This window comes from Eulemur rufifrons, chromosome 17, assembly GCF_041146395.1.
Source record: "Eulemur rufifrons isolate Redbay chromosome 17, OSU_ERuf_1, whole genome shotgun sequence".
Lineage (NCBI taxonomy): Eukaryota > Metazoa > Chordata > Mammalia > Primates > Lemuridae > Eulemur > Eulemur rufifrons.
In genome coordinates, this window is record NC_090999.1 from 23,869,631 (window position 1) to 23,893,918 (window position 24,288).

The 24,288-nt window shown below is 42.8% G+C and overlaps 1 protein-coding gene across 3 annotated transcripts in view; it reads right to left on the reverse strand.

Annotated features, from left to right (window-relative positions):
* Positions 1 to 430: 430 nt before the first annotated feature.
* Positions 431 to 24,288, reverse strand: part of CAPSL (calcyphosine like) — a 28,285-nt gene continuing 4,427 nt past the window's right edge. For 2 of the 3 annotated variants that reach the window (XM_069492396.1, XM_069492395.1), the window contains exons 2-5: positions 12,764 to 12,900; positions 6,124 to 6,301; positions 5,629 to 5,838; positions 431 to 787 (exon numbers count right to left, since the gene is read on the reverse strand). In XM_069492396.1, coding sequence (XP_069348497.1) covers positions 686 to 787; positions 5,629 to 5,838; positions 6,124 to 6,301; positions 12,764 to 12,900 — 627 coding nt within the window. In that variant the 3' untranslated portion in view covers positions 431 to 685. Of the gene's footprint in view, positions 788 to 5,628; positions 5,839 to 6,123; positions 6,302 to 12,763; positions 12,901 to 23,891; positions 23,985 to 24,288 lie in introns of those variants that run through there. The other variant, XM_069492394.1, reaches the window with a different exon arrangement.

The following is a 24,288-nucleotide window of genomic DNA, read 5'->3' on the forward strand; positions in this document are numbered from 1 at the left end:
CACAACCCAGCCTCAAAACTTTAGCCACAGGAATACTTTGAACAGTCATGGATCAACTGCTCAAACGGCCTCCACTCACACTAGTCTTTAAAGTGACCACCAAAAATGTCATTTTAAACCTATTTGCCAAAGTGAGGCTTCCCTAAACCCTGAGCAGTGGAACTCACAATTCAATACAATTCAGTTAGAAATTGAGGCTAACACATGGTCTCCTTCCAGTCCCCAAATTAGGACTGAAACACTTAAATATTTATAGTAAGTCATAAAAATAGATGAATTCTGTCACCTACAAATGGACCATCTAAAAGGAGGTGAAGACAGACTGCGGGTGCATGAATAGATGTTATAACTAAAATGTTCAAACTTTTGTTAATGATCAAGGGAAAAAACCTAACGATGATTAGACACCTGTGTGTATCAACCATAGCACTAGGAGCTTTGCAGATCTCATTTTATTCAATTCCATTTTAGAGCAAAATAAAAAGCCTCAGAGAAGGCAAGCTCACAGTTGACTACTTGGTGCCTTTATTTCTGCCTGTTTTTTAGCCTTAGAAAATACAGTGTGTTGATACGAAAGAAACACTGAGATGAACGTGAAATCAAATATAATTCTGGTTTTTGAGCTGAGGTTTAATCATTTGGAGCCACATGGCTGTCCCTGAGGTCTGGTCCCCGGGTCATACACTTAGAGCTTCCAGGCGGTTTTCATCATGATGATGAAGTACACGTCGGTGTCAATGGACGCGCTTACGCCTGCATAGTAGTTCATGAACTCCTCGGGCGTCACCTGCAGCGGAAAAGTCAGAAACAAAAACGATGCTTTGCCTCTCACTCCTTCAACAGAGGCCCACCTTCTGTACCTGTAAGTATGAATAGAAGGGGAATCTCAGTCGAGAGAGGTGTTTTTTGGTGATCATGGCTGAGGAATAAATAGATCTACAACAAGAGAAAAAGTAAAGCTGAGGATAGCAGTGAGGGTGGTGGAGGGAAAGAGAGGAAGAAAGTCTTGCAAATTTCCAGGCCAACCTAAATGGAAAGTGAGACACAGGCTTTCATCTTTTCCTTAGGAGCAGGAGCCCGTCCATTCTGATAAGGGAGACTAAAACTCAGAGAAAGAAGCAAGTGTTCCTCAACTGCAGTTAAGTCTGTCTGTGACACATCAGAAACAGCATGTCATGTCCTTCTGTCAAGATTAGCAAGGTTTTTCCTTTCAAACAATGGAATTCTGTCCTGTGGGTAAAGAAACAGATTTCCAGTTAAGCACTCCTGGGTTGCATGCTTTTCTAAGACACAAATTACTCATTGAAGGCCCAGAATGAGTAAAAAGGTTACCCCCAGTTCCACACCTCCCTCCCACCCCATGTTCTCTCTCCACTTTATAACTATGACTGTGTTTCTGGAATTTCAACTGATGTGTTTATCTATGCCAGTATTTTACATTACTTTCCTTTTGGAGAGAAGAAAAACAGTTATTAGTCTTCTTTTATAACAGGAACAGATGATACGTACATTTCAGTTTCACTACACTGGCTGTCGTAATTAGTTGATACGGGGAAAGAATTGTCCTCCTGTTTAACTGATTTCTGTGCCAGTCAGTGTAGCCCAAAGTATGTATCGGCTTATATGGAAGGACACAGGCATGATGATGAGGAGGAACCCAGGCCCTGCCCTACACCTACAGAGTCGGAATCTATGAAGTGGTGGGATGCAAGCATCCCAGTTAATTATTGTGCACACCAATGTTTGAGAACATCAGAGATAATCAAGATAGTCTTAGGCCTCAAAGAGCTCACGGGGCTGGTGGAGGAGTCAAACAAGTAATGGATAATTTCAAAAGTAAATATCAAGAAAAGCGATAAGAGTTATTTGCAGAACCATGAGCCATTTTGACTGTTTAATTTGACAATTTGAGGAACATTTTCTATGGCTAAAATTTAAAAATTATCAAACTCCTAATATTTTTGTGTTGTTTTTATTGTTTTTTTATTGACCAAGGGTAGCAGACATTGAAAGAGACATACTCCACATCCATTGAAATATTCCTGTACCTGGCTTTTTCTACTATGAAGTTGAAAAACTGCAGATATGGATTGAGGGTTAAAAGAAAAAAAAAAAAGAAAAACTAAAAATGTGCTTTCCTAGACTCCCTTGCAGCTACAGCTAGGGATGGCCAAGTGATAGAATCTTCACCAATAAGATAGAACAAGAAATCTGATAGGAATTTCTAAAAAAGCCTTTGCTTTCTTGACACACACTCTGCTTCTTTTTCATCCTTTCCTTCTCCCTCCCTTTGTCCTGCTGCCTAAAACTCAGATGTGCTGCGTGAAGTTAAGCAGGCATCTTGAGATTACAAAGAAAAGACCAAGAGAATCACAGAAACCTCAACTCTGCTATCCTTTAGCCACTCAACCTAAGACATTACATAGAATAAAAAATAAAACCAAATTTGTTTATTCCACTGTGTAATAAGATTTTCTATTATTACTTTCAATTGAATGCAAACCTTAACTGATACACCGAGATATGAATGAGAAGAATATTGTCACCCCATCTCTCCATCCCAAATTCCCCCAGTGGGATGGGGTGACCTGGAATTGAGTTGGCTCTGAATGGAGAATTAAGAAGGAATCCAAGACGGGCAAGAGATAAGGGGAGCATCAAACCTCATCTGGAAGTCAGACTACATCAAACCAGAAGTTAGAGCAAATGTACTTGATCAATTCTGAAAAAGCCATCAGTTACTCTTAGCTAGGTGCCTGCTTGTTTCCTGAGACTCAGTTTATACTGGGAATGGCCTGAATCACAAAATCTCTGATCTTTTGTATGTTTGCCTTCATCATAGCAAATTGATATTCCTCAATAATTACTATCATTACTTATTTTATTTGACATTAGAAAAAAATGAGAGAATGGACAATCCCACTTTCAGCAGGCCTATGAAGCTGCCCTTATTTATTTGACAAGGTACATACCATGTACAGGGGAAGGTCCCAGATGGGGTCAGTGGAAATGTCTAAGTCACGATACTGTCCCTTTTTCTCAGCTCTAGACTCATTAGAAAAATCCTAAAACAAGGTTAGGTTACTACATGTACTCAGTAAAATACCTAAAATATTTTTATTTACTTAAAAATTTTATATGAGATGGATGAGGCAGTAAGACTCATACACCCTGAAATGCTAAAGTTCTAAGAGTCGTTTAAAAATGTGATTATAAAGTAATATACACACATGAAAAGTTCAAAACACAGATATTTAAAAAATAAGTAGTGGGGTTTAGGAGTAGAATAAGGTTGAAGAAGGTCTGTTTCACACCTTATTTGGTTGCTTTCATCCCTCCATCCAAACAGCTTCTGATGCACAGGCTGCTATGCGAGCCAAGTGGGGCAATAATAGTACAGGATTTATGACGTCAAATTTTATGACTGCTGCAAACCCTAGTAACCTTTATGAGCAGTTGAGAGCTTAGCCTCAATTATTAAAAGTTCATAAATTTGAACATCATCCTTGGATAGGGACTATGCTAATATTTTGCATTACTGTAAATTCTGTCTTGTTTGGATATTTTTTTAACCAAAAATGAGCACACTGGCTTACAAGTGTAACTATATTTCACCATAAGAAATCTTAATATACAACTCAATTTGCAAAAGGTAAATTAGGGGCTAATTATCCCCTTTATAAAAGAATTTACCATGGAGTTCATCTACATCAACAATTCTTTTTACATTTAAAATATGACTCAATGTACAAAAGTGTGAATCACATGTCACTTTTCAGAAACATTTTTATTATTTCTACTACATGAGATAACCTTGTTAAGCCCTTAGCACAGTGCCCAGTTGGTATGTGCTCAGCAAATATTGCCCAGATTCATTATTATGCTAAATGAGGTTGATGTGTATATTACATTTAGTAATCAAGAACAGGCACTTCTGAATCTTTTAGAGCTAAGGACCTCAAATATGAATGTGTATGAAAGTCATCTGGCACACTTATTAAAATTGCAAAGCCTTGGGCTCCACCCAAAAAAACTCGGACTCTGCGCATCTGCAGTGCAACTAGGAATCTGCATTATGAACACACACTCCATGGTGACGGTCGTGACAGCCAGAGAAGGTCTGTGATACTTGGGTGACATCAAATGTTTTAACTGCTAAAAATCTCAATAATTTTTATGAGTATCTGAGAGTTTAATGTGACCTATTACGATAAATGTCAAAAAGAGGTGGGGTGGGGACTTTAAATCAGCTGCATCACAACCACTGGCTACTGTGACTTGGGTTAGGGAAAAGGGCAGCTGAGGTTTCCCCTGGTAACGAGGAGGAACCACCTGCAGAAAAAAAGCAAAGACACTCTGGGATCCACGTAGAGTTGGGCTAATTTGGGGAAATGGCAGTTGGCTATTTTTCCACTGACATCTCAGAGATCAAAGGCCAGCAATACCGAAAGAAAACATGCAGTTCTGTTATTTCTGTCCCTAAGCATTTGACTGCCCTGCAGAATTTAGGGCCCCTTTTCATTAATCGACCTGCACAATTCCTTAGCCCCAAACAGAGGGTATTTCTCCGTCCCTGACTGGAGGACGTCAGCAGGAAGGAAAGAGGCTCCCTTCCTGTCTCCCGCCCCTTCTCCTGGGGTGCATCAGTTTCATGAAAAAAGTTGGGGGAATTCCCTTCCAAAGGGAAAGATTTGTTTTCTCTTCCCATAACCACTCTCTTATTCCCGTCCCCCTTTCCACTAATCTCTTCCTGTGTGTCAAAGGGGTTGGGAGATAACAAACCCTAGCGTTCTGCTGATGCTGACTGTTGCCAAGGAGACAACGCCCTTCCCTTATCACAAAACTCTTATGTCACCTAAGAGCAGAAGTGGCCCTGGCTTAAAAAATAAGTCCACTTACGTCTGTTGATAAAAGACAGATGACATTTTCATCTCAGCCTAGACACAGTCATGGAAATATAATTCCGTACGTACCCTACCAAGCTATGCATTTGTAACTTGAAGAAAAAAGTTCATGGAGATAAGGTGGTTGCTTTTGTTTCAAGTTCATTTTAGAAATGCAAATTAACCTCAAAGTATACTAATGAAATCAGAGTAACTTCTGTAATCTGGTGTTCCCTTTATCAAAAGCTGCCTTTAAATGGCATTTCCACAGAGCAAAGTGTGCTGACAAATGATGCTCATAAGAATGAATGCAGAGGCCCTAAAGCATCATGAAAGGCCTTGTAAATCTGTTCCAGAAAATTGAATTATATCTCATTTTGAAGGCAAATATGCTTTATTATAGTCTAGTTCATTGGAATGCGACTAGCTGAGTGTGGTGAATATGGTAACCATGAAATGGGGTGTTTAATCAAAACACCACATTCTCCAGATGCCAGGTAGTTAGCCGTATGTGGATCCCCTAGCAATATATGCCAATATATGTGTCTATGTGTGTGCACACACACACATATTTTATTACTTTACTTTTCAACTTTCCAGATGGTTCCCAAGGAAATATTTTACTTCCATTTATAACAAATATGCTATCAATGTGTTGAGATTTTTAAGGTTTGGGACCTATTTCCCATTCCTAATTTCAACCTGAATAGAAGAAATTTCCCTTAGATTAAGTTCTTTTACTTACCAATCCATCTTTGTCATAGGGTGAATCAAAGTTATCCAGAAATTTCCTGAATACTTGCTCCTCGGTCCACTCCCCATTTTGGTATTTTGGATGGTGTTTTACATTATATACCTCGCGAAGGTCTTCAATTGTTATGACACCATCTCCAGTCTTGTCTAACTTTCTAAAAGCTTGCATAATTACCTCTTTTCTGGCTTTGGACATTGGAGGCTACATAAATAGAAAAAGCACACAGAGACATACATGGTCAAGTGAGCCTTTTTTGTACTATATGTGATGAAATATCTTATTCCCCTCAATGATGAAAAGCTGTTTATGTGCCATTACTTAATATGCATTATGATTGCTTTAAAAAATGCCTAAACCTGTTCACAGTCTTCTTCCCATCCCCTCAACAGTGTACTAACAACTTCTAAAAACAAAACCTCAAAATAGCCAACCCAAACCACGTAAAAGCCAAACTTAACAAATACACTGATTCACGAGGCCACTTACTCTTAATGTGAGAAGAAATTCATTGAAGTCTATTGTTCCATTTCCATCTCTATCAAACCTCTGAAAAAGCTCTTCTGCCTCTTCCTTTTCCATGACCACAGCATAATCACTTAATCCTTTCACAAATTCTTTGAAATCAAGGGTTCGGTTGTTATTGTCATCCATAATTCGAAACACTCTAAAGAAAATACCCACACAAAAACAAGAAGAAACTCACAAAGAAGAAGGTGTAAGTGTAAAGATTTAAAAAGAAAACTACTGTCAATGTTTTTCAAAGTAATATACAAACGTTTTAGATTCTTCTCTGCACCATCCTTTTCAAAATTGGAGAGCCTCTTCCTAGTCCATCATAAAGGAAATTAAACCTTTAAACACACACACACACACACACACACACTCACACAGTATGAGTCTAATTATATGACATTCTGAAAAAGGCAAAAATTAACTACAGAGATAGTAAGAAGATGAGGCGGAGAGGAAAGAGTTGAAGTGGCAAAGCACAGGGGATTTGTAGGGCAATGAAACCACGCTATATAATACTACGATGGTGGATACCCAGCAGTATGCATCTCCTAAAACCCATAGAACTTTACAGCACAAAGAGGACACTTTAATGTGGATGGACTTTTAAAAAACCATTTAGGAAGTCAGGGGACCCCAGGAAGGAATGCAAATTGTGACAAAAGAATCTCACTGTATTACAAAAGTATGAACCACTTCACTGAAAGGGGTGGGAGAGAAAGGTGCTGATTTAAATAACTTTGGAAATGAGCGGTGTCTGTCAGACTAAAGGAACCGCACACAATCACTGTACTCTAACTGATATTCTGATACTGCTATACATGTACACTGGAATCGGACAACCAAGCAAGGGGATGAGAAAGAACGGGAGTGGGGTGCTCACAGCTGAATGGGAACTTACAGATAAGCTAGGGGAGGAGGCTCAAATGATCCATGAGGTAATGGATTGAGTTGGAGACAGCAGTATGAACTTGTGTGTAGTTTAATATGGACATAGATGGTTATGTATAAAAATATTTGTAGATATGTGTATATACACAGGTTAGTATACACACACATATATTTCCTTGTTCTGTCAGCTGAGAAGACCTAGAAATAACAACACCTCAGTAACAATAAGCACATCTAGGGCCTAAATCTTGGTTTCTAAATCCATTCTCCTATAAGAAGAACACAGCTTCTTGGAGAAATGGCTGATTCTAGGATTGAGGCAAGAAATATACAAAATAAGCTTGGAGAATCTTGTAGTATCAGAAATTAAGGAAATGCTAAAAATTGAACAACTACAGTGGTGGAGATATGTTAAAGGGACATAGGAGCCAACTGCAAGAGTTCTCAAGACCAAAGCTGGAATAATTCCATCAATATAAAAATGTTGGGTTATAACCCAAAATAGAAAATAAATATCCATGAGTCCATATAGGTTTAAATAAATAATGGAATAAATAAATAAATGGAGGAGAAAAACACATTTCCCTTACAGAAAAATTCCGGATAACTTATGTACATACTCTGCCCTCCAGGAGGGGAAGCTTACTCCCCACTCCCTAAGCCTGGGCTCTGCACAGATGCTTCCTTCCAAAAGCACAGAATGGGGAGGGTAGTGGGAGTAATTACATTGGAGGAACCTGACAAACACTACCTCAATCAGGTGATCACGGTCAACATCAACAGAGATAAACCACGTTGATCGCACTCCTCCTTGTGTTGAGGCAATCAAAATGGCACTTGACCTCTATGGTCCCCAAAATCAGTAACTCTAGTCTAATCATGAAAAAATAATCAGACAAATTCCAACAGAAGGGCATCCTACAAAATACTTGACCTGTCAAGATCATCAGAAACAAGGAAAGTTGTAGAAACTATCATAACCAAGAGGAGTCTAAGGAAACATGACAAGTACATGCAACGCAGTATCCCAGATGGGATCTTGCAACAGAAAAGGACACTAGGTAAAAACTAAGGGAATATGAACAGATTGTGGTCCTTACTCAATAATAATTTATCAATATTAGTTCATTACTTGTAGCAAATGTACTATACTAATGTCGAATGTTAATAATAAGAAACTGGGTGAGGGCATTAGGTGGGAACCCTCTGTAGTATGTTCATAATTTTACTATAAATCTGAAACTGTTCTAAAAAGTAGTCTATTTAAAAAATAAAAACATGTAACATTTTTCAAGCTCCCTTCTTTGCTAATAGACCCAAAGGACCCAAAGTCTTCCCTTTCCATTTAATTCTCCCAATTAAAGGAAAACAGAAAATGTAGATAACTACTTTGAAAACCCTATTGTACCTATTCTTCTGGATAATGTCTCCACTTAGCATAAAATGTAAAGATGGCTTCTCATTTTTTAAACATACATCCACTGACTGCCCAAAACGTATGGACACTGTGCTAGCTGCAAGTAGCCTCACTTGGAAACATGCCTCATTATTTCCAGCTATATCTGATCACCTCCAAATACATGGTGTCCATATATTTTTCTATGGAAGAAATCATATATATTCTTTTTTCCCCTAGTATTTTATTTATTTATTTATTCATTTTTTAATTTTTAATTTTTTTATTTCAGCATATTACAGGGGTACAAATGTTTAAGTTACATATATTGCCTTTGCTGTAATAAATGTTGACATGGATGCAGAGAGATAGGAACACTGATATTTTCTAATTGTGTTTAATTATAATGCTTGAGGTCCTTCTATCAATCTCATCACACCACATTGTGACCTCACTCTTTGCTACACATTCCCTCTTCCTCCATCATCCACCGCTACCCACAGCACATCTCCAAAAATTTTATATTTTGCTGAGAGTCTATCATATTGAAAGAGTTCTTAACTGGGATTCAGAAAACCTGTTCTTGATTTCCGGTTCTACCACTAAAACTACCTTTGTGACCTTGGGCACATTTTATAACCTCTGAGTCTCAGTTTTCTTTCTATTCTATTCTTTTCTTTTCTTTTGTTTTTTTGTTTTGTTGTTGTTTTTTTTTTTTTTTTTAATTAAGATAGCATCTCACTCTGTTGCCTGGGCTAGAGTACAATGACACAATCATAGCTCACTGCAACCTCAAACTCCTGGGCTCAAGTGATCCTCCCATTTCATCCTCTCAACTAGCTGGGACTATAGGCTTGTGCCACCAAGCCTGGCTAATTTTCTTATTTTTATTTTTTGCAGAGATAGGGATCTTACTGTTGCCCAGGCTGGTCTCGAACTTCTGGCCTTAAGCAATCCTCCCACCTCGGCCTCCCTAATGGCTAGGATTACAGACGTGAGCCACTGTGCCCAGCCTGAGTCTTGTTTTTCTATAAGGGACTCTAATAGTTGATTTTAAGTTCCTTATTAATGCTAAAATAATGTATAATTGTCAAGTTGCAACTTGTACTTTTCTCTATGTTAGTTATATGTAATAATGACAAATTTCTATTCTTTTGTAATTCACATTTCTCGTTTAAAACACAAGAAAGAACACTTTGAACAAGAGGATCACATCCATGGGCTGTATGAGAGCAGAAACCCCGACAGTTTTGTTTACTACTATATGTTTGCCATTTAGTGGTGACTCTCAATATTCGTTGACTGGATGAATGAATAAATAAATTAACTAAGGAACATACAGCAGTGTGACAGAAAGTGAACTTACAAGTTTCCTTGTAAAACATAAATAAATTTGAAATAAATAATGTATCATGAAACTACCATGTGTTATTCAATAAAATTCATTGGTTAGGCGTTTATAATGTGCCACACATTGCATTAAGCCCTGTGAGAAGGAATACAAAAGTTGAATGACAGTCTCTGTCCTCAAGAAATTTATTGAGAGAAAGAGACAGAGAGAGAGAGAGAAACTAAGAAAAATCATCAGTGGCTTTGACTGAAGGGAGACAGGACTCATTTCAGACCAACAGCAGTTTCTAGGGGATTGGGGCATTTGAGAAAGCCAAAGTACAGCTCTGAAGAAAAAAATAATGAAATTCAGATAGAAAGTTGGGTTAATGGCAGAATCAGAAGAATTTTAAATGCTCCTAAACACTAAAGAGTTTGAGATTATTATAAAATTTTTTCTGAAAGTCATTTCATGACTTCCATGAGAAGTAACACTACCAAAATAATCATTTAAGTGAAATTCAGCAATAGTGGGTTGAGTGATTTGAGGACTGAAAGCTCAGAAGCAAAGGAACCAATAAGAATATTATACTATAGTAAGAGCCTGGGGGAAAGATGTTGAATGGCTGCACTTGAGCCATTGAGATGAAAATAAGAAAAGAGATTGCAAGATATTGTAGCAAAAGAGGAGTCAATGTGATGGGTTAATGAAGATGATTCTAAATTTTCCCACCCAAGGAACTGGAAGAGTAGAGATACCATTAAAAGAATAGGGATGGCCGGGCGCAGTGGCTCATGCCTGTAATCCTAGCACTCTGGGAGGCCGAGGCAGGTGGATCGCTCGAGGTCAGGAGTTTGAGACCAGCCTGAGCAAGAGTGAGACCCCGTCTCTACTAAAAATAGAAAGACATTATCTGGACAACTAAAATATATATAGAAAAAAAAATTAGCCAGCATGGTGGTGCATGCCTGTAGTCCCAGCTACTCGGGAGGCTGAGGCAGTAGGATTGCTTAAGCCCAGGAGTTTGAGGTTGCTGTGAGCTAGGCTGACGCCACGGCACTCACTCTAGCCTGGGCAACAAAGCGACACTCTGTCTCAAAAAAAAAAAAAAAAAAAAAAGGAATAGGGACTTCAGGGGAAGCTCTGTTTGCAAGAGGGATGCTGACTTTTGTTTTGTGTTGAACAGTAAGACAACTACATAGAGATATTCACTGGGTAGTTGGTTAGCTAGCTAGTGTCCTTCCTGATAAAAGAAAAGAATAAATTGTGAAATGAGTTTGGAGCTCAGGAGAGGACTCACTGCCAAGAATGTGGCCAGGGCCCAGAGTAAAGATGACCTAATTCAGGAGAGGGCAAGAGGTATGGTGAATTAAAGATAATAACAATAGATTTTTAAAAATATCTGTATTTACAAAGTAACTGGAAATGACTGGGGAAGAACATATACTGTTGAAAACCACCAGAATTTTGTGTTAAAAATGAAGATATGAAGGTAATGATAGAGTCATCTGATCTTGGCCAGGATAAGGACTCAAGTCAAGGTGGAGAGATGGTTCCAGGAGCCAACACTGCACAGAACGTCGAGTGTCCTGGAGGTGAGCAGGTGGGAGAGCCGAACCTGGAGACAGGATTTATGGGGAAGGGATAAGTGAACAAAGTGGTGTTGGGAGATATCACCTGGGATCAGGGGTACACTGAAAAAGACTGTTCAGCCATCAATTGACCCCAAGGCAGGGGTAGAGGGGAAGGAGCAGCCTCCCATACAGTTGAGGAGAGACTTGGGGAAGGGTGAGGCCAGTAAGGTGGGCAGAGGGCACATTCGAACCAAAGGCTGAGGATGAGATGGTGTCTGTTCACAGTGGACTGGCTCACAGTGGAAGGGCTGGCACAGGTGCAGGCTGCAGGGGGTGTGGGGTGGGGGGGCATGGGCAGCAGGAGGGATCCAATTGAGTGGACCAGGGAGCGGAAGAGGGCAGGGCCCCTCCAAGGTTTGCACCAGGGACAATGATGTGGACCCAGGACAAAAGAGATCGAGGATGAAGTGACACAATATTGAGGCGAAGTGGGCTGGTCTTGCCATGGGACTGTGACCGCCCGGCCACCAGGGTCCACATACAAACAGCCTGGGCTTCTCACAGAGAGCTGGGCTTAGTCAGAGACTTGAGACTCCTCCAAACGGTATCCCAGATGCTCAGTGCCTCACAGGAAGCGAAGGCTTCCCAACCTCTGGGTGCAAGGTTGGATTTCCCTCCCGTGGGCATCCTGTCCTTCTCTAACACATCCCACAGCGAGAGGCCATTTACTTCACTCTTATTCTCCTCACTCTGAGTCCTCCACGGGCACTGAAGAAGCTTGCTCACCCGTGAACCCCTTGAGATGTGTGCAAGTCCTGGCCCAGGGCAGGCGCCCGATGTAGATTGTTACAATGCACAAGGACTGCCCACGGGAGGCTCACTATCTCCTTTCCCCTCAAGCTTCTCAGTCCTCGGGACTTCACACTGTCAGAGGGCCACAAACAGGACCTACCCAGCTGGGAGAACCCCACTGCAGCGAGCTGTCAGTTATCTGACAAGCAATTCCAGCACCCCTAGAGGTGAGTGAGACATGACTGCCTAAGAGCAAAACTCCAAATTCTGCAATCACTAAATCCCCGTTCCTTCCTCCCTCTTCCAACATGCCTCTATTATCACAGCTTCAGGAGCTTCTCTCCATTGTCCTGCTGGGCATCTCTGCTACTGGGCATGCCTCTCCTTCACCCACGTCGTCCCAGCAGCCGCACTCTCCTGTAGCAGACATCGGTCTTGCTGAATCTAGACTAAAAACCAAAAACTCTCACAAGGGACCTCAGAGATCAACTCTTCCAAACTCTGCATTTTGCAAATAAAGAACTGAGCCCCTGTGAGGAAATGACTTGCCCAAGACCACACAGCCAACGTCAGCCCCACCTGGCCATGCCCTGCCTTTCTACCCCATCCCTGCCACCCCTCGACCCACCCTACCTGCCGAGTCCTTTGATGCCGGCAGAGCCCCTGGCCAGGCACTGCAGTCGGAGTCTTTCAATGGGGTCGGTGGCCGTGGTGAGCTTTTTCTTGGCCTGAATTGCCATCTCTCGGTCGTGGCGCGCTGTCCCAGCCATCTGAGGGGGGAGTTCACAGCATGTTAGCAGAGCTCAGGCCTCACCACCTGCCTCTGGCTGAATAGGTGACTGCAGCCTTACTGAGAAGGAAGTTTACAGCCTGCTCTATTATTAAACCTCCCAGGAACAGCCTCAAACCTCCCAGAATTTCCAATTTTTAACTACGCCAACTGTGTGCCTGGCATATTTATTACCTACTTATCTAGTCCTGAGGACATCTGGTTTCTCCAGCCTGGACAACAGTCTTAAATATACCACCATTTCCCAACGTGCTTTAATCTTTCTGAAGCCCTCTTCCCTTCATAAAAAAGTCACCCAATTTCTCTACAGTCTCTTTTTTGAACGAACTTTATATGCCATATTCTTTTATTTAGAATTTTCCATATTTTATTGACCCACATTTACTATTTTCCTCTTTGGTCTAAACTTTGATTTGAGTTCCTTGTATCTTGATTGAGATTCTCAACATTTGGGCTTAATGATTTTTACCAGCAATTAGTACCATCTCCTCGAACAACAAAGTTCTCAGGACAGGAAAAAAAAAAATGGTAAAAAGACATTATCTCTCCTCTCCTGACAAATATATACAAGATCTCTTTTTTCTACAGTTTGTCTTTTGTGTCTTAACTATTAAGAAACAGGGGAGAGGGTAGGTGCAGTGAAGTACAGCCTCCTGAGTGGTCCCCGAGGAGCGTACAGACTTGAGTTCTCAGAATTTGCACAACAGTGAGCAGAGCGCTGGGCTGGGAGCCTGGAGACCCAGGTTCTAGTCCCGATTCTTCAATCCCCCACCCCCCACCCACTAATCCAGTGACATCGGAGTGGGTCTCAGGGCCTTTGTCTCCTCCTCCGCTAAATGGGAGATTGAGTTAGATGGTCTTTGCATACCATTCCATCTCCAAAACACAGTAATCCTCACGAGTCCACTGACCCAGTAAATGGAGGATTCTAGACGTCACTTTCATGTGGACTGTGAATGAAAAGACCAAGGAGCGAAAGGGTGTGAAGGTGTGTTTAAGGTGTAGAAAAATGATGTTACAATGGTTAGAATAGTTCCACCCTTAGTTCAAAGGCTTCCTCCCTGGCCAAATTTTGGCACTTCCTCTGAGTGCTCCATTAGGACGAAATTAGTTTCATCAAAGATGGAAACCCTTGGATTTGTGCATCTCTTGTGCTAAGGCAGTTGCTCCCTGAATGCAAGCTGAAGGGTCTCCTTTGCAAAGGACTCGTTTACCTTTTGGGGAAGGGAATCTAAAGCCAAAACTGAGGCCAGAATAGATCATCAGGGATGCACACACTTAACTTGGCTCACTTCCTGCAGCCATTCACGAGCCAACATACAGGATCCCTACTTCTTTCCGTTCATCTCAATTCCCACCATATAGGTGAAGAGGGTAGTAATTCCTCTCAGTTCTCTTGAACCCAGAGCCAAGAAGGAGGCCTTTGCCTGCCTGAGTCCCAGCCACTTTACTTCTCATTAGGAAACAATTATTTTGTCTAAAGCTACACAGAGCCTTCCTCTGCCCTCAGAATTCCAGATGGTGGCACACGCCGCTCTTAGACACCTCCATCTCTAGTTGTGTCAGGCATGTACAAAGAGCATGTTCCGATTCTCATCCAGCAAGGACATCTGCAGCCCAGATTGTTTGCCTTCCTGGCAGCATTAGTTTTCTTAAAACTGGCATTTGCCTATTACTAGTTTGTCACCTGGCCTCAAGCTGGCAATTCCCAGAGCTCATCCCCAGCCAGCTTCCAGCCCTAACTCTACACCAACGACATCCCTCAATCACAGCCAGGTCCTGTGTTCATGTGCAAGAACACAATTCACTCATCTAGCCATCTCCTGCTCCTTTACTCATCCTTGCCTAAGCCGTCTCTTGCCCTGACCATATTCTGCTAGTGGCAGCAGTCCTAGCCTCCTCCCAACACCTCCAGTCCCACTATGGAAGCAGAAACTGGCATCAACAGCACACCCTCCTCATTCGCTAGACCCACCCAGGGTCGTGCTCCATCCTGGGACCACTGTTGTCTTTCCTGCCCCTTCACCTTGCTATGCAATACTTGCCCATTGGCTGTCCCCAGCCACCCACCTCCCATCCTCATTTCCCCCTACTCTCCCCTGCCTTGTCCGCTCCACCTGATTTGCTCTTGTTTTTCCAGACTATCCATGACAGCAAGTGAGGAATGAAGAGGAACATAGACCAAAAACCAGTAGTGGGAGGAAAGTGAGCTCTGGCTCCCAGATCTGAGACAGATTCCTAGTGGGGCCTTCTTTGCAAACCTTCTGAATATTAAAGGCATCCATTGTGCCCCCATTAGGTGGTAAGTATGTATCTAGTCCTGGCAAAACCCCTGTGAGCTGAACTGAAAATAGGAATTCAAACAAATACACATATGCCCGTGTTCATAGCAGCATTATTCCCAACAGCCAAAAGGTAGAAACAACCCAAATGTCCATCCATGGATAAATAGGTAAACAAACTGTGGTTTGTCCATGCGGTGAAGTATTATTCAGCCATAAAAAGGAATGAAGTATTCATATGCGCTATATTGTGGATGAACCTTAACCATATTATGCTAAGTGCAAGAAGTCAGACACGAAATGTCACGTTGTTTGATTTCATTTCTGTGAAATGTCCAGAATAGCTAAATTCATAGAGACAGAAAGCAAATTAGTAGTTGCCTGGGGCTGGGTGGGGGCAGGCAATGAGGAGAAACTTCTTGGTATAGAGTTTGCTTTTGGGGTGATTAAAATGTTTTGGAACTTGATAAAGGTGGTAGTTAATCAATATTATGAATGTACTGTATATTTTAAAATGGCTAATTTTATGTTATGTGAACTTCAACTCCATTTTTTAAAAAAATGAGTAGATGTTAATTAGCTAGATTTAGACATTTCACAATTATACATACTTCAAAACATCATGTTATACAAGGTAAATACATATAATTTTATCTGTCAATTTAAAAAATAAATTAAAAAGTGTGCCAGGCACATGATCATCTTGGCAAAAGGGACAGCTAAAGTATAAAAAAAAAATAAAAAAATAAAAAAATAAAGCCCATGAGCTAGTTCCAACTATCATTTGTATTTCACAGATAAATTGAAGTGCAGAGGAATCAGGTCACTTCACTTGCACAGGTCACACAGCCCTGCGGCTTGCAATCCACACACTGCTCGGACTGCAAGACCCTGAGGATCTCCCAGTGCAATCTCCTCATTTTGCAGACTTGGAAACTAAGGCTTGGGTTGGTAAAGTGACTTGCCCAACAGTCCTGGCCAGCACCAAACACAAGGCTTCTGGTTCCCAAGCAGGGCTCTTTCTACTCCACCACAATTGTGAATAATATGTAAGAATGTCAGAGCACAATTTGACGGAGCTCTCTCATAGGAAAACGGGACAGGTCCAGGAAGAGGGGGACAGAGAGTCCCATATCCCAAGCTGTCCTGCCTCCTGAGGGTGACCCTACCCAGTTACCTCTGGAGTCTAATTTTATAAACACGGGGGGAAAAAATTACATTTCTCCTGCCACCCTACCATGGGACTTGAGATGCCCATATTAACCATCCTTCTTAGTCATTTAAATATGTAGTGGCCCAGTTCATCAGGCAATATCTAATATTCATCGTGTACTATTTTCAAGGCACTATGCAGGGGCAGGGGGTGGGGGGGGTGAGGGATTACTACGAGGACCAAGCCTTTGAATAGCTTAGAATCTTAGTAAGTTTGAATTCGGACGACAGGATTTAAGCAGAACAGAAAACATAAAGTTTACCAAGACCTGGGTCTTTTGAGCAAGGCAGGGTTGGATAGGGTCTTGGTGACGAAGGGCGATGCTGAGAGCTTCTGAAGCACCAGGGCAGGAGTCTGTCCCCAAATGTACATCACGACATCACAGCACCGGCAGTGTCCCTGACTCCAGAAGACCCTCTCTCTCTCTCTCTCTCTTTTTTTTTTCCCTTTCTTCTGTACATAGCATTTTTTTTTTTTCAGCATATTATGGGGATACGAAAGTTTAGGTTACGTATATTGATCTTGCCCTCCCCTCCCCCCGATCAGAGCTTCAAGCGTGTCCATCCCCTAGACGGTGCGCGTCGCACTCGTTACGTATGTATACACCCATCCCTGCCCCCGCCCCCACATCTGCCCAACACCCGATTAATGTTATTCCTAAATGTGCTCTTGGGATGGAAGACCCTCTCTCAGACATCCAGGAGCCCGAACAGTGACAAGAGCCGGCCTCCCGCCAGGCGGCGCAAGGCCCAGGAGGTGCTGCGCTCCCGACGGCGCGGCCGCAGCGCCACCCAGTGTCGGCACGGCGTCGGCGCACTCGCCCGCGGGCCTGTGGCCGTCCGTTTCCTCAGCAAAGGTGGGCTAAGCTTAGTGAGCGGGAGCACTGCGCCAGGGGTGCGGCGACATAGGGAGGTAGACGGCGCTTACAGCCTGGAAGCTCGGGTGGGGACCCGCAGTGTCACCACTGAGCTACATCACATCACAAGAGCGCAGCTAGCGGGGCTTGGGAGTGGGGCTTCCTGGAAACTCCTGTGCGGTCTACGTTTAATCCTAACGGAAGGTGGACGTTATCTAGGCTGGGGCCGTCGGGGAGAAGGAAGGGCACTGTATATTTTAGACCAAGATGTACCAGTGCTTAGGCCAAAGTGAAAGAAATTAGTATAATTATAAAAATACAAGTATTTTAGTGTGATTGGAAAAGAGGAGGATGGGGGGCAGGGGGAGATGAAGATTGGGAAGATGGGGAGGGAGTATGAAAGGGGAAATTTGGGGAAATGAAACTGAGCAGGTAATCAAGCACCAGGCCCCAAAGAGCCTGGGGCGCCATGGTGGGGTTTGGATTTTGTACTGAGAGCAACGGGCGACCGACCATACAGGCTTCCGAAAGGGGAATGATAGTTTGTATCCTAAAGTGTAGAGAGTGGACAGGAAGGTGGGACAGGCTGCCCAGTAGGAGACTGTGTATCCAGGCGCGCTGCCTGGACAGTGTGGACAGAGGTACACGGAGACATTCAAGATGGCAAGAGACAACGGTGCAGTTTGAGGGAGAGGGTAGGGCAGGCACCCAGAGCTCCCGCTTGCAGCTCCTCACCCCCAATCCCAGTGGCTGGTAGGAGGGGACATTCACCGAGGCCTGGAGATCTGGGGGTATAGGCTGAGTGGAGGCGCCAGCAGCAAAGCCAAAGGAGACTTTGTAGCAACGGCCCCAGTGAACGCTGCCTCGTTCCACTATCCTGGTGCACAAGGGCCCGCCACTGCCAAACTCTCTGTCTGCCTGGATTTTGAAAATCCTTGTAGGACAGGATGTAGGACAGGAAAGTCGAAAATGCATGGAGATCTGTCTCTTCATGGTTTTCAGTAGGGTTCTGGGACAAATTTCAGCTGACCCTGAAGAGAAGAGGGAAATGTGCAAGCCTAACCCTAGCCTGCACTTTAGCACTTTATTTGGTTGTCTTTGGTGCCCTCTGGTGGCAGTAAGCTGCATTGCATCCCCGTCTTCCTCCCTCTCTTTTCTCTCGTGCTGGGTTAAGAGTCTACGGCCAGCCTGCAGAGAAGTGGATCTTACTGCTGGGAAGGAAGGCTACCCTCATTGATCCAGATACTGTAAAGCACCAAGGGCTTCCCCACATACTCTTTCTTGCAAAATCCAGAGGAAACTTCTCACCGCCCCCATCCCGCCCACACACTCTAAAAAACTCGCCCTCCTTTGGTTTCTGACACTGCACTCCTGGTTTTCCTTTCAGGAAAGGCATGGTTGCTTGAAAGAGCCGAGGGAACCGATGCGGGTTTAGTCAGCTCGGATGAACTTTGGAGGAGAGTTAACCTGTGTTAATGTGGAGAGGGAGGGACAGAGTTAGGGTAACATGAAGGCACAGCAAGTGTCACGGACGAGCAGAGAGATGTGCCGAGTGAGGACGGAAGCAGGCCCCCTCCTGGCAGGGTTGTGCACCGCAATGGCCGGGCCAGGTTTTGCTGGGACAGCCTTTCTTTGCACCCCACTGCTTGGAATGCTGAGACAGGGACAGCATGCGCTAGGGAGCTGTGCTACCGAGGAGGTCACGGAAGTCCAGCCGTGTGAAACAGCGACGATCTGCAGGACAGTCCAGTTTTTCCAAACGCCCATGCTGCCTCTTGTCGCCGTCAAGCCCCTTTTCCCCACAGCCAGACTATGTAATGATTTTTGCCCTAGGAACATTTTTAGGCATTTCTGTGATTGTTAAATACCTGTGCGTTACAATGGCCATTTTCAATAGGAAGGGACCGGGGGTTGCTACAATAGCACCATGTGATTTTAAAACATTCTACTATGTAGAGAGAAGAAAGGAGAAAGGCAACAGAGAGAGCAGGCAGCAGGTGATTAAAATTGTAGGACTTCAAAAGCTAGTTCTGAAGAAGTGTAAAATATTTGCCTCCTCTTAAGTTCTCAACCAAGTCAAAACGTCCCCCATCTCTGCCAGCTGGGGCTTGGTCCTGAGCATCAAGACTTGTCCCCCAGGGGGGTGGGGAACAACAGGTTGTGGGTTTCACTATTTCTCTCTCTACTTGGAAACTGGATCTAAGATTGAAATTTTGATTTGGACTCTGTACCATCTACACTGACTCCAGTCTGTTCAATAAACTATTACTGCCAAGCAGATGGCAGCCCCTCTGAACTAAATACTGCATTTCAGGTGTCTTAGCACAGCTGTGCTGATGTAACAAAATACTATAGACTGGGTAACTTATAAACAGTATACATTTATTTCTTACAGCTTTGGAGGCTGGGAAGTCCAAGATTATGGTACCGGCAGATTTAGTGTCTAGTGACAGCTTCTTTCTCTGTTTTCGAGATGGTGCCTTGAACCCTGCATCCTCCAGAGGGGACAAATGCCGTGTCCTCATGTGGCAGAAAAGATGGAAAGGCTGAAAACTTTGTGAAGCCACTTTTATAAGGGCCTTAATCTCAATCATGAAGGAGGAGCTGTTGTCACCTAATCATCTCCTAAAGGCCACACCACTTAATACTATCGCGTTGGGGATTAAGTTTCAGCATGAATTTCAAATATTCAAACCATAGCACCAGGTGTTGAGAATAGCCTAGCAGGTAGGTAGGAAGGGAATAAATATTGATGTGCCCTCCCACCTCCAACCCCAGAGACTGAAATTGAAGACTCAGACTGTTTGGAGACTCGGTTTTTACAGGAGAGGACTTGGAAGCCCCAGAAAAGGGCCTGTGTCGGTGTTGTTGACATTGTGAGAGTTACTTCATTGAGTCCATCTGAGCTGAATTCAAATGAACATGCTTTTAGCATCACTAGCTACACAAGGCCCTGTGCTAGTTCTTCAGGTAACATTATAGAGCAATGGTTCCTAACTCAACTTGTGGTTGCCCCCAGGAGATGATGTCTGGAGACATTTTTGGTTGTTGCAATGCAAATAGGGTAGAGTGTTACTGGCATCTCATGGGTAGAGGCCAGGAATGCCACTAAATCACAAGAAAGCCCCTGGTAACAAAGAATTATCCAGTCTAAGATGCCCATAGTACTGAGATTGAGAAGCCCTGCTATAGAGAAAGACCTGGGACCACGGTGGGTGCTGTTGAAAAATGAAGATGCCCGTACCCCTCACCAAACAGTAAATTAGACTCTCCAGGTGTGGATGCTGCAGAAATGCATTTTAATGTTTTCAGCTGGTTTCAATGCACACCTAGGTTTGAGAACGTAAGCTATAGGAAATACAAGGTCACCTTCTAGTAAGAGGAGTAAGGCCTTATGGGGAAAGTCTATAACATAAAACAGGATAAGATAAAGGCACGAAATGAAAAAAGTGGTAGTAATAATTGTAACTACGCTAGGTCCAAGCCCTTAGCTAAGGGCTTTGCACACTCTAACACACTGCCTCATGTGGTGGGTGCTATCAAATATTACTGCCCTGTTACAGTAAATCAACAGAGATCCAGAGACTCCGGGTCACTTGCCTGAGGATGTGCCACTAGGGAGTGGCAGAGCCAGGGCTGAGCTGCAGTTCTTTCCAAGTCACCACACCCAACAGCAACGTCAAGGTGCTGATAAATTGCTTTGGGGCCTCAGAGGTCTGTGTAACAGGATGAAGGAAAGGAAATGCTTCAGGGAAAAGACTGCCTTGGAGTGCCGGTAGGACTTCCCCACAGCAGAGGGTGAGGACAACACTGCAAGACAAGCCAGGCCACTCGTGGGTCCCTAAACACGACCCTTCTCCCACCTCAGGTCCTTGCTTGGGTTTTCAAAACTTTAAGGCTCAGTGTAAACTCCATCTGGTTGACATGAACAATTTTACTGACTCTCTTCTTCTTGCAGCAGTAGATTTTTGTTTATTTCGTTGTTTTAATAAAGTGATGTGTGAGGTTTTTTGGACTAAACTCAAAACTCCTGTACTGATTATCTTTCACACCATTTACTATTTTCCCACAAATTATTTTTAAAATTATTTCTGCAACGTATGAATATATGAAACACCTATTTTTCATTTGGATTACCAGCTTGCACGTACACTAAAAGTATTTAATGCATACGTAAGTGCCATGAGCACACTGTGGCAATAAGATGTCACTGTAGTCTGGCACCTTACCAGATTTCCTCTGTTTCAAATTCATGTTGCAGCCACTGTCAATAGGCAGGTTTCCCTAGAGCCCATTTCTGCTAAATCACAGTATTTAATTCTTTCTGCTGATCTTTGGGATGTGAATTAAGTCCTCATTTTAATATTTACAATATGGCACATTTAAAAAATAATCTCTCCCATAAATATCATTGTTATAAAATGTTTACTTCATACATCTTCATATTTTGTTTTATTCACTGAACCAGGATTGGGAAATAAGGTAAAGGTGTAATGTTCAAGGAGGCACTTAGTCTCAGGAGGGTGCAAATGTCACCCTACACTTGCCCAAGCCTGAGAGTGAGAGTCTCCTTAAATATTATGCCCTGGGCACCACTTTGTCTTGCCCTAGTCTTGGTTCTGCATTCAACATGTGTTTATTCAATACCTAATACGTGCCACACAATAGCAATGGGTGAAACAGTCAAAGTTCTGACCCTTGGAAGTTTACGTTCTTACAGGTAGTTTTAACCTTGGAGAATTTGAATTACAGCTGACTTTCCAGACACTGCCAACTGGCTAATTCAAATGTCATTCCACTGCCCTTTTTCTCTGTTGCATTCCACTTTCAGCTAGATGGACATGGGAACGAGTTCTGGCCAAAGAGACCCAAATGCAATTGCTGAGGGCTCTGGGATAGCTCTCACAAGTCTTTTGCCTTCCTCATGCCTTGAATGAGAATGTGATGTCTGGAGCTGTGGCAGCCTCTATGCAAGCATGAGGCAAGGGCCAAGGCAATCATAGCCATCCCAACTTAGAGCCCTATCATCACTGAGCTGCTGAACCAATGTCAGCAACTTTCTAATGCCATACTTCTATCATGTGAGAAACACAATCCCTTTGTATTGTTTATTCAATCTGTTGTTGGTCAGATCTTCTATTTCTTGCAGACAAAAGTATTCCTAACTGACACAATTGCCAAAAGCTTATTCCTGTAGGATTTGGGTTGACCCTAGATATTGATCTTTACCAAGGTAAAATAACTAGCAATCCACAGTGAGGAGAGACTCAGCTCCCCCTGAGAATCAGGAAGAGAGAGAAAGTCACTCCATTATAACCTCTACTTTCCATAGAATGTTGTTGTCAGTTAGTAGCTTCTCCAGCACTTTTGATTACAAAAGAGTGAAAAGAAAACCTGCTTAGCACAATATTAAAGAACTTACGTAACTAACACAATGTGCTGAAAAGCCAGGTTTGATAAAACACAGAGGCCCCGAAGTACCAGGGTCCTTGTCGTAATGAGCATCCTCCGGGAGTGTCAGTCAGGAGGCACGAGTTCTGTCACCAGCACCGTCCCTGCTGTCTCCCGCATTGCACTCCTCCCTCTTCTGTGAGTCTCTGGGGTTTTTACCAGGAAATTACTTACAATCTATTCTGAGTCACGTCAGCCTGCCAGATGCAAGATCTTAAAGAAACAAAGTAAGAAGAAATCCAAACTACACAAAAGTAAGCAAAGATTTGGTGGATTGTTTAAAATGCAAAATAAATAAATGAATAAAATCAAGAGAAAATAAAATAAAACTTTTGTTTCCAAACTACTTGGTTTTAATGAATATGCTCTTGAAATCAACCAGGTTTTCTAAATATTCCATGTTTCAGATGCCACGAGGCCTTGGCCTCAGACAGGGATTTCAAGACCACTGCAAGGACGAGGCCCTGGCACATCTACCACCATCCTTTTAGATTGAGACAAAGCCAACACTCTGGCTAATAGGTGCCCTTGTGCAGTCATAAGTCACACAAATCATTTAGTAACTATTTTGCAGTTACTTAGAATGAATGCTGCTTTTGGAGTCATTGTCTGCATCAATGGAAAAAAATGAAAAGGTGGCTAAAGAGCTAGAGAACATAAGAAAGGATCAAACAGAACTTAAAGAAATGAAAGAGTCATTTAGGGAATTTCAAAATACAGCAGAAATCTTCAAGAACAGGCCAAATCAGTAGTGCTTGGGTAGCATGTTCTGTAAATGCCTGATAGTCCATTTGTTCAGAGTCCCTTTTAAGGTTAGTGTTTCTTTATTGATTTTCTGCGTCAATAGTCTGTCCAGCTCTGTCAGTGGGGTGTTGAAGTCCCTAGCAGTTACAATGCTACTGTTTATCTCTCTGCTTTATGATCTAGTAGGATTTGCTTAATGAATCTGGGACCTCCTTGTTTGGTACAGAAGACAAGAAGCGTACACTTCCCAGCCAAATCAGCCGCTTTTTGAGTGGTTCCCAGAAGACTAACCCAACTCCTTCTACTTAAATCTTATTGGTGACTCCTGTAAAGGAGTCTGGGAAACCTAATTTTTGGCTGGATAGTTTTCCGTCTCCCAGTTTCTTTTTGTAAAGAAGAGACAGGCTATTGAGTAGGCAACTTACAGTTTCTGCCTCACTTGGCAGAAGAAATAGAGTCATTCCAAAAATAAGAGTCTGAGCACGTCCAGATCAGCTTATTCCACAAAGCCACTTGGAACCTGAAGATTTGTAGGCATATGGAGCAACCGGACCAACCAGGTGGAGAAGACTAAGATAAGCCCTAAGAGCAGAAGTCAGCACACTGATGATTTCTTGCTTATCAACCTGTGTTCGTCCAAAGCAAATAAAGCTCACCTTTTCCATGGACGGTTATGAAGCATACCCTGAGTTCAGGCAAACATAACCTAAAATTATCTAGACCTGGGGCCATCAAACCACACCCCTTGGGCCAAATGTGGCCCTCCACCTGGTTTTGTAAATAAAGTTTATTGGAAAACAGCCATGCACAAATGTTTATGTA